At 36.0% G+C, this 11,317-nt stretch overlaps 1 protein-coding gene across 3 annotated transcripts in view; it reads right to left on the reverse strand.

The window, feature by feature from the left end:
* Positions 1–1,737: 1,737 nt before the first annotated feature.
* The window catches only part of ITGB1 (integrin subunit beta 1), a 43,929-nt gene continuing 34,349 nt past the window's right edge, over positions 1,738–11,317 (reverse strand). For 2 of the 3 annotated variants that reach the window (XM_007471320.1, XM_007471318.1), the window contains 2 exons: positions 9,267–9,433; positions 1,738–3,038 (listed from right to left, as the gene is read on the reverse strand). In XM_007471320.1, the coding sequence (XP_007471382.1) occupies positions 2,973–3,038; positions 9,267–9,433 (233 nt within the window). In that variant the 3' untranslated portion in view covers positions 1,738–2,972. Of the gene's footprint in view, positions 3,039–8,245; positions 8,327–9,266; positions 9,434–11,317 lie in introns of all 3 variants that reach the window. The other variant, XM_007471319.1, reaches the window with a different exon arrangement.

The following is an 11,317-nucleotide window of genomic DNA, read 5'->3' on the forward strand; positions in this document are numbered from 1 at the left end:
TTTGATATGTATGACAACTTACCACCCTCACAGTGGTGGAGGCTTAATGGGCTGTCTAATCTAATCCAGCCTCAAAATCTGCTCCCATGGATCACTCACTCAGAAGCCACTTCCACATCTGCCTAAATTCTCAGGAGAATCCTGGGACATGAGAGCTGTCCAAAGAGCCAGTGGACTGTCTCTGTAGGCTCCAGAAGAGTCCTGGAGATACTTGCTGTTTCTGAACTCCTATGAACTTATTAGGTCAGAAATAAGTTTTCAAGGACACAGGCAAAAAAAGACAAATGGCCTCTCTTCAATAAGTTTACCTCTCAAACTCTAGTAAGCAACAGAAGAGTGGGAAAAAGACAATTCCAAAATCAGAAGTTGACCACAGTGCTTTTTAACTAGTATGATGAAGTGTTCACGTGGCTCAAGGTCTTATCTGGGCGTGTTTATCAAAGAATTTATAAAGTTATCCTCTGCAAAAGAGTAAGAAAATTTTGTAAAATGTCAGAGAATCACTGCAAAATATGCCACTATTGACACTTAGGCATGACCTAACATTTCATAAATTTTCAAAACAAAGAGTTTGAATGAAAAAAAGTTTACAACTGTTATTTTCTTTCAGGACTCATTAACTTTTGGAAAGCATTTCACTGGAGGTCAAAATGTACTATTTGCTAGGAAAATAAAAAATATTTTAGTGACAAAGTTCTATGTGGTTTCAAAGCTAATTATCAATCTCTTAGACTGTGTTTTGAAACTGCAGTTTTAAGCCTAAAATTATTCAAATGCCAAAGCTGTTATGGTCAGCATGAGAAATAAATTCTATACAATTCCTCCAGCTTCCAAATAAAAGGATTTCTACAGTCTGAAAATCTGTTTATAAATTATAATATAAAATTAAAAATTCACCATATCTCAGCATCAAAAACATATGCCAGGAAAAAGAATCATGTATTGAATATAACAGAAAATAGGGTCTGTTCCTATTTATAAAAAAATCTCACTATAAAAGCAAACTTGTGGAACAGAAATATGGTATTCAGTTCATGGGGTTATGCCTCGGGTGTAAGGAAATGCGTTGAACCAAGCGGCAGTGTGGGTGGTGGGAATGGAAAATGAAACAGGTGAAATGGATAGTTCATGAAAGAGGTAATTTTCCTCATAAAGATGTATAATTCTCAACTGAAAAATGATTTAGTCTAAGCTAGGAAATACATTTAAGTGGAACAGGTAAAAAAAGATACCAATTTTTTTTTAAATGGGAGGGGCACTGCAAATGTGAGAGGCTGGTAAAGTTGAAACTTTTACCACAATCCTCTCCCCAAATCTCTGACACTTATTGTATTGCTCCAAGAAGGGATATATTTCTTTCAATAAGCTTCACACAAGTATTTTTTATGGATACATATACTTTCTAACATAAATAAACCAAAGCCAAATGAAAACAGAAACTTACTTATCAGAAACGTAACAATTCCCTGTCTGTATCTTAAATAAAATGATATAATTTCCAGCTTCTAGTTAATAGCTCTAAGAGGATGTTCATAAAGAGTTAATTCTGCTTAATATAGGGATGAAACCTATCTCCTAGGGAGGGAAGAGAAGAGGGGAGAGAAGGGGATTTATCCAGTATTATATAGAGAGCCCAAAGACAGTCTGAAATTTTATTTTACCATCTCTCTCCTCCTTCCTTCCCTTCCTTCTTTCCTTCTCTCTTTTAGTCTAAGTAAAATACCCAATGACCAGGAATTTTCTGTCAATCTCTTTAAGCTATAAAAATTTTAGGCACACAAACTGACAAAATATATAAAACCCAAACATCCAATTTAAATATTTTAGGCATTTTTATTTAATAAATAACTTCAGTAAATAGCATTGTAAAAAGTGAACTGTTAAAATTAAAAGGCACTTAAAATAAGAATGTGACTAGTATGAAACCAGAAATTCAAACAGTGAGAAGTAAATATACAGTGGTCTGTTACGTCACTAATTGAAATTAAGAATTGCTTAACTGATGGCTGTTGCATAAGCCATAGTACAATTTCACATGGTCATTAAAAAGGCAAATGTACAGCTAAAACATCAATGAAAAAGTACTGATAAAAAAAAGTCTTACCCAAAATTGCAAACAAATACATTAAATGATTAGAAGAGGTGATAAAAAGCACCAGGCTTTAAACAAAATAAAATGAATAAAAATAAATTCACCCAGAGGTCCCCAACTCAGCAAATACTATGTAAATTAAGGCCTTTATATAAATCAAGGACTTTTTTTGAAGAAAATTCCCCAATACTTTTATCCAAGGCTTGAATTTAAAAAAAGAAGGCATAAAAGTTACCAAGATTAAGTAACTCTTGAAACGGCACAGGTTTTAAAGCTATGTTTTCCCTTCCTAACTCTGATTTTTCCCATAGCCTTTGTAGATCAAATATTTCATTATTTTACACAAGCAACTCCCAACATACTCATCTTTCAGATACATCATGTCATCACTCATGTCTAATAAGGAAAATAACAAAATAATAAATTTAAAACAATTCTAAACTAGCTAGAAGGACATTCACTTTGGATTCTGTATAACTGAAAAGTGACATATCTGCAAAGCGAGAAATCAGTTTTAATACTTGATTAACAGAAACTCTCATCATACTCATTACTTTAACTACTGCCCTTTCAATCACTCTAGAAATATCGCTTAATCCACTAAGAGCTGGATTTCAACAGTCCAGGAAGAAAAGGTCAAAAAGGCACAATGCAACCTTAGATGATAAGGATAACCATCCTGTCTCAAGTCTTCTGTCAGTCCCTGGCATTGATTATAACATTATTTTCAAAATAATAAAAAAATTTTCAAATTATACATATTGTACATTTTCAGAACCTGCCCATGAGAGAACCACAGCAACACTGCCCTGAAACTACCTTACTGTGGGTGTGGAATTACTTATTTGCACTCAGTGTTGTGGATACGCACTGGCAGCACTCATTTTCCCTCATACTTTGGATTGACAACAGTTGTCACAGCACTCTTATAAATAGGATTTTCACCCTAAAAAAAAGAGGAAAGTTATCAGTCACTCTACTGAAGTCATGTAACATTATTTATAAGACAATATTAAAAGTAAAGATCGTTTTCAGAAGTCATTTCCATTTTATCTGACTAGGCATCACACTGAATTTTTTAAAAGGCATTAAAAAGTTTACACAAAACTTGAAAATGAAAGCTTTGCCCTACAAGTCTAAAGGTACCCCTGTCATCTGGCATTATTTCCTTTCTGAGCCAGTCCTCCACTGGAGGACGTGCTGTTAACGGCTTCTTTTAAACTGGTTTTGAATGCCTGTCTTGAAACTAATTTTGAACTTAAGGAATTCTTCTGCCATCAACTGCCTGGTTCTTAACCCTTTACTGTGCACAAAGGTGCTTGATAATGAAGACTCCTTGGCTTTCATCTCTGCGAGGGAGATATTCTTCTGAGGCTCTGCCACAAAAGTTGTGGAGAGTTCTGGGGTAAGACTGTCAGGGTCACTGCGAGCACAGTACCTCCACCAAGGCATCACATTGCCGCATTTGCTTAGACAAAAATATTTCCATTCTTCATGAAATAACTGCTATTCTTCAATATCATACTGATGAAATGTTTTATTTTATTGTTAATTCTGTATTTTACTAAACAGTACTGAAATCAAGCCCAGTAAATGACCCCAAGCCATAAACACAAGAGATTTTTCAATATCCAAAACTTTACTGACACTGATGTTTTAAAATAGGAAAATAACATACATCCCCATGCTATCATTTTCTTAAAAAATTCTCTTATGCTAAGTGATACATTTAAATATCTGCTACAGCATTCTTTCTCCTGCTTGAAAGTCAAGTGAGAAATATGGCCAAATATTCCTACCTCAGAGGAAATAACAGTGAACACAAATGAAACAAATATTAAAGAAAAACTTAAAACATTTAAATTTTAGGCAAAAAATAAGATTCTGAAATGCTGTTTAGTTTTATATCTTACTATAGAACTATTTGAGGTGACTTCAAAAAATATAGAAGGCATCTAAACAGTAATTTTTGCTTTTAAATTTTATTCACACTTGACTGCAGGTTATATTTGGATATAGTTTTCATTGCCACAATTTCTGCCTCCTAGGAGGGTACAGTTTGGTGCATGACAAACATGAAGATAAATTAAGGCGCTCTGAAATAGTACAAAAGAGAATTATGTAGATAAAAAGGGAACAGTATAAGAAAAAAGGGATTGACTCTGAGAAGATCAGGGATATTGTCAAAATGAAACTGACTGTAGATAAAACACTAAAAGGTATACAGACACACATACACATGCAGTCAAGGTGTTGGGAAAGAATGGCACAGTTAGGTAGAAATATACATAGTTCAGAAGTTTTTAAAGGGTGCATGTGTATGTTTTGAGGAGTGGGGAAGGGAAAGGAGACAAGAAAGAAGACAGTGCCAGATCACGAAAGGTCCTGTGTGCCACGCTAAAAAGACTGAATTTATCTTGCAGACAGGAAATCACTGAGGGAAAATGCAACACATAAGGGCTGGGTCTTGAGAGACACCAAATAAACCACTATGACTTGAGCTTAGCAGTAAGCCTGGATACCGACTGAATCGTGACAATGTGCCCTAGCCCCACCCCACAAAACACAACTTGACCAGTCATTTCTGAAACATGGAGGAACTCAGGATCCCTCAGAGACAAACATTATATAATCTGGATGATAAAAAAAATCACACGGGAATATCAAACTCTGAGCTCTCATCCCAACTGCAGCTAAAATATGATTATACAGACATTGTAGCAGACATTTCATAATGGAGACCGGAGTCTGGATCCCGGCAACTACATTGCTAATGAGTGATCAGTACAAGTAAGTTACATTCTTTATTTCCACCTTCCTATTATATGAAGCTAGGACTGCCCTTCTTTCAAATATGCTAGGAAAATAAATTACCATTTAATTGTTTCTTTAAACTAATGCATTAGATAAACCTAATGTTTAATACTTATAAGGGAGGTAACAACAACAACAAAAAATGGAGAACAACAACAACCAAAAAAAAACGAAAGAAAAAAACACGTAAGTTATATAGATGAATCCAAAGTACAATTTATATGGCAGAACTTACCTTTGGAGAAAAGCTTGCCTTTTCATATACACAAACATTTATACTTATTATTTCAAAGTTCATCCAAACAAAATTTTAACATGCAAGGTTAGAGGTAAAATTAAATTATCTGCATTGGGCATCACCTTAAATGAAGGTAAGCTAAAATAATGCAGATTAGTTCCCATGTTCAGAGTGCAACCCCTCCCCATCCCAACAAAAAGCAAAGCCTATTTAAATCAAGAGAGCAGGGTTATGTTCAGCAGTGACATCCTCTGTTCTCAGTAAATGTCATCCTGTGCTCCCTCTGGAAAGGCGGACATGGTGGTGACAGCATCATTTCTGTGGTGTGTTAGAAATGCAGTGCACAACCATGGGGATTAGCAGCCCACATTTAATGTGCTTAACAGCTTTAACAATTACAAAGCTGATAATCTGATTTTTTTAATGTACCTACATGAGTAGTCTTATGTGCTGAAATAATCAGAGTGCCTATTATTTGAAATATGTTAATGATATAATTAACTGACTGGCAACCTTGGTCCCATATTGGAAAAGTGCTTTATAAGCCATGATTTATTTTAATTTCTTAATGCTCATTCATTAATTTCTATTGTTTATTTCTACTTTAATTTTTCTTGAGAAAACATCTCAAAATAACCTGTAGCCATTAATTTGCCTGGATTTCACTAATGAATGAATTTTTACAAAGCTTTCACATCCTGAATTGCTCAAAATGCTTATTTTGGCTGAAGAAGTAATACTGTAGCCAAAAACTGACTTAACAATGAAAACATTAAGTTTCACTATTAATTATTGATAATTTCCTTCAAAGCATAATTTAACGGATAGCAAAGGTGAAAATTTCACCTTTCAATAGGAGATACAGAAACTTTTCTCATATAAGAAGTAACCACAGGAAAGTGTCAATATTTGATTGTTTTTGACAAGGAGGGAGGGAAAGGGATCCCAGCAAATCAGTTTCCTTCTAAAACTGACTTTCTGTAAAGCATTAAGTGAGAAAGAAAAGAATGCATCAAATCTCATACTAACAGGAAAACGTACCAAACTACACATATATGAACCTGACAATAATTTTCTGCCATCAAATTTAACTTTGCCATTTCAAGTCTTAAAATCTGCTTAGAAATAAAAGAAAAATCTTGCAAGTAATGGTTTCTAATGTTATCGGTACTTCCTGTATCTCTTAAAAATATTAAACATTCCTGTACTTTAAGATCTTGTTATTATTTTATAAGCACACTTCTCAGCAGAGTAAATAAGCAAATCTGCAGTGTTGGTTTCTAGGTAACAAAGTGATCTCCCAGTTACAATGTCTGCCCAACACAGTAGTGCTAGAGTAACACTAACACCATTAGGTTAACCAGAAATACCAAAAAGTGTCATTTTTTATAAAGAGTGATCTCCCTCTTCCTAACCAGGTAACAGCGTCTCCCGAAGACACTGACGGCTACTAATATAAGGTAGTGGTTAAGAACCTGGACCCTGGAGCCCAGGGGCCTGGGTCTGAATCTCAGCTCTTCCACTAGCTAGCCCTGCGAACCTAGCCAAGTTACTGAACCCTTCTGTGCCTCAGTTTTCCAATATGTGAAATAAGAATAAAAGTAGTTAGGAGGGCTTCCCTGGTGGCGCAGTGGTTCGAGCCCCGGTCCGAGAGGATCCCACATGCCGCAGAGCGGCTGGGCCCGTGAGCCATGGCCACTGAACCTGCGCATCCGAAGCCTGTGCTCCGCAACGGGAGAGGCCACAACAGTGAGAGGCCCGCGTACCGCAAAGGAAAAAAAAAAATAGTAGTTAGGAAAGGAAAGAAGAGTTCTGGATCACCAGTCAGGAGAATTGGTTCTAATCACAATCTTTTTATCGGAGAATTTTAGGGGCTTACATAATTATATGAAAACATGCTAGAAGCACTTCATGAAAACTCAGTTACAAGGAAGAAGCCTGTCCACTACTGCTAAAAGAGAAAATAATAAATTTGTCATCCAGGTAAAGCATATACTCACCAAAGTAACTTACCCTAGCTTAGAGAATACGTTAACCAAGCTTTATTACCACTATGAAATTTTCAACTAAGTTTTGTGTTTTTTTTTTTGTTTTTTTTTTTTTTTTGCGGTACATGGGCCTCTCACTGTTGCGGCCTCTCCCGTTGCGGCGCACAGGCTCCGGACGCGCAGGCTCAGCGGCCATGGCTCATGGGCCCCAGCCGCTCCGCAGCATGTGGGATCCTCCCGGACCGGGATACGAACCCGCGTCCCCTGCATCGGCAGGCGGACCCTGAACCACTGCACCACCAGAGAAGCCCTCAACTAAGTTTTTATTTAAAACTATAATAGGATTTTTCTCTTTAAAGTCTTTGTTACCTTTCAAAAAGAGTTCAGTGTTAGCTTTGAGTATTAGAATTATTCAATAACTAAGAAGTAGAAATATATATAAATAAAAGGTTCTGATTTTTAAAGGAATTTTAAGTTATAGTCAAGAACTAAAGATTTTCAAAATATTTCTAGAATCAATAACGATGACACTGTAGTTATATATTATACAAATGTTATACCAGGTTACATTTATTCTCCTATTTTGAACTTTAGTTTTCATGTTCACTTTTCATTGTTTCACCCTAAAACCTACATAGAATGATTTGTTATATTATTATATATATTATATATATTATAATAATACTACCTAAAGCAAAGGACTCTAGTAAGGATTATAACTGACAGGCTGCTATCATACACTACAGTCATTAGCCAAGAACAACCACACCAAACAATATCACTACTGACTCCATGTTAAAGCTCTGGGAAGTGACCCAATGCCATTCTACTTACTAAGTGGAAGAGCTGGGACTCAACCCAGGTCTCTCTGATCACAAAGCACATTCTCTTTTCACTACAACACAGCTGCTGCTTCTATACCATAAAGCTTAATCCAAAGCCCCTCTAAACACTAACTGTATTAACACACAAAAAGAAAAGCCATAATATAGCCATATAAATAAAGCCAGACTTTAAAAAAAAAAAAAGGCAGCAATAGTGATAAGGGGCACACAGTGCAGTAGAAAGGATAAATTTCACATGCAAAGACAGAAAATGAAAGAAAATACGAACGGCAACTTAGAGACCAGCTTTACGTCCATAGTTTGGATTCTTGAAATTATTAATAGGACTCTTGTAAATCGGATTTTCTTGCTGAAGTAAAAGAAATAGTTTCTAATGATTTCATCAGAAAAAAAGCTGACATGTATAGTGTTTAAACACTATAAAAGAGAATTTTTACTATTTTTACACTTGCAAAATTAATTTTTTTAAAAACCCAAGCAAATTGTAGTAAAATGCAAATGACTAAAATTCATTTACAATTTAACAATACTGAAGATTGTCACTGCTTTCTTGTATCAAAAGATGAATACACAAAGGCCAACACTTGGCCACCTCGGCCTCCAACCCCACGCTTCAGATCACTAACTGCTGGCGTCAACTTTCATCACTTATAGCTTCTAAATTTTTATAAAGCCAGGTTTATTAAGTTGTAAAATTGCAGAGTATAAAAATACACTTTTTAAGTACACAGTTCCATGAATTCTCAAATGTATAAACACACCCACAATGAAGATCACCCAAGATCCCTCGGGCCCCTTCCCCCAGCTGCAGCCCCTGCAAACCACTGGATCTCATTCCTGCCTCTAGGGTTTTACCTTTTCCAGACTGTCATATAAGTGGAATCATACAGTATGTAGCCTTTTGAGTCTGGCTGCTTTCTACTTAGGTTTCTTTGTTGGGGGAAAAGAAAAACAGAAAAAGCTTTCTACTGAATAGCTTGCTATTATTTAGGATTCTATTTACATGAGAAAAAGAAAGGCAGAAGAGCAGATTTAAGATTAAAATTATTAAGGAAATAAAAACAATGACCACAGTAACCAGAAGAAACATTCTTATAATTGTTCTGCTTTAATGGGATATACTTAAGATGTTTTCTATTTTTCACTAAATGCAAGTTTTCTGAATAATAAATTTTGGGGGGAATAAAATATTTAAAGGACTTTAATAATCAGCTTTAGACCTAATAAGTTTTAGAAGTGTTACATTTGCTTTATGAATCACCCTCCTTTTTAGATGATTTCCAACTTACCGTGTCCCATTTGGCATTCATTTTTTCCTTTTCAAATTTGGCAAATTCCCTTCTATCATGAATGATCATTAAAAGCTTCCAAATGAGCAGCAATGCAAGGCCAATAAGAACAATTCCAGCAACCACACCTGCTACAATTGGGATAATGTCTGGACCAGTGGGGCACTCTGTAAAGTAAGAAGCAAAGGATGAGCACATTAGGGATTAGAATGTGAAGGTACAGCCAAAATTACAAAGAGCTGGGCAGTCTCATAAAAAAACACACAGGAATTAAAATCCCAAGGTAACTGAATGTACACTATCCCAAAGAATCTATAAAAAAGATACTAGAAGTAACAGATGGGTTTACAAGACCCCAGCATACATGATCAATAAAGAAAAGTCATGTATTTCTATGTATTATATAGAAATTGATTTCTACAATTTGGAAATTGAAATTTAGATCATGGTATTTTCTACAATAGCACCAAAAATCATGATATACCTATGTATAAATCTAAGAAAATATGTGCAAGATTTACATGCTAAAAATTACTAAACACTGATGAAAAAAAGACCTGAATAAATGGAGAGAGATTCCATGTTCATGGATTAGAAGACTCAACATTGTTAAAATGTCAATTCTCCCCCAATTTTTTTTAAAATAATTAATTTATTTTTATTTTTGGCTGCATTGGGTCTTCGTTGCTGCACGTGGGCTTTCTCTAGTTGCGGCAGGCAGGGGCTACTCTTCGTTGCGGTGCATGGGCTTCTCACTGCACTGGCTTCTCCTGTTGTGGAGCATGGGCTCTAAGCACGCGGGCTCAGTAGTTGTGGCACGTGGGCTCAGTAGTTGTGGCACAAGGACTCTAGAGCGCAGGCTCAGTAGTTGTGGCGCACGGGCTTAGTCACTCTGCAGCATGTGGGGTCTTCCTGGACCAGGGCTCAAACCCATGTCCCTGGCACTGGCAGGCGGATTCTTAACCACTGCACCACCAGGGAAGTCCCTCCCCCAGTTTGATCTATAAACTCAATGCTATCCCAATCAAAATCCTGGCAGGATGTGTAGATATCAAGCAAGTTTATTCTAAAATTTACAAAGAAGTAGGAGAACTAGGCAAGTGTTTCAAAAGCACTTTCAGAAAAGAACAAAGTTGGACAACTTGTATTACCAGATTTCACAACTAGCTATGAAGCAACACTAACTGAGACAGTGTGGTATTGGCTAAAGGACAGATGCCTGGATTAATGGAAAACAATCAAGAGTCAGAAACAGGCCCACATATATAAGGTCATCTCATTTTCAACCAAGGTGGAGAAAGGTCAACCTTTTCAACAAATGGTGCAAGAACGACTGGAAATCTACATATAAAAAACTGGACCCCACTCCATATACTAAGATCAGCTCACAGTGGGTTACGGACCTAAATGGAAAACCAGAACTATAAAACTTTTAGAAGAAAACACAGGAGAAAAATCCTTAACTTGAATTAGGCAAAGAGTTCTAAGACATAATAGTAAAGAGCAAGATCTATAAAGGAAGAACTTGGTAAATCATAGTTCATCAAAATTTAAGCTTCTGGTCTTCAAAAAACACTTAAGAAAATGAAAAGACAAGGAGGCACAGACTGTGAGACAACATTTGAAAAATACATATGCAAAACAATAGAGACTTTAAAAAAACAGTTGGGCTGTTTCTTCTGAAGTTAAATATATGCCTCCAAAATCCATTCGTAATATTTATCCAGGAGAAATTACAACTTACATTCCCATAAAAATCTGACCACAAATGTAGAAAATTCCAAAGTATATTAAAAGCACCCAGAAAAACCAAGATAAAAATGTTTCACCTTTTGAGAAGCTGAACAAATTCATGCTGTATAACATCCTTTAACAAATTATCTTTCCCAGTATCCAAGCCTAAAATCAAGCTCATATTTAAATATCATTAATAATGATGGTGCTCTTACCGAGAGCCTACTGCCAGGCGCCGTGCTGAGGGCTCTGTGTGGGCTACTGCATTTACTCCTCGGACCCTCCATTCAGAAAACTTAAAACCTGCTTTCTCTTTC

The sequence above is a fragment of the Lipotes vexillifer genome, unplaced genomic scaffold, assembly GCF_000442215.2.
Source record: "Lipotes vexillifer unplaced genomic scaffold, Lipotes_vexillifer_v1.1 scaffold1049, whole genome shotgun sequence".
NCBI lineage: Eukaryota > Metazoa > Chordata > Mammalia > Artiodactyla > Lipotidae > Lipotes > Lipotes vexillifer.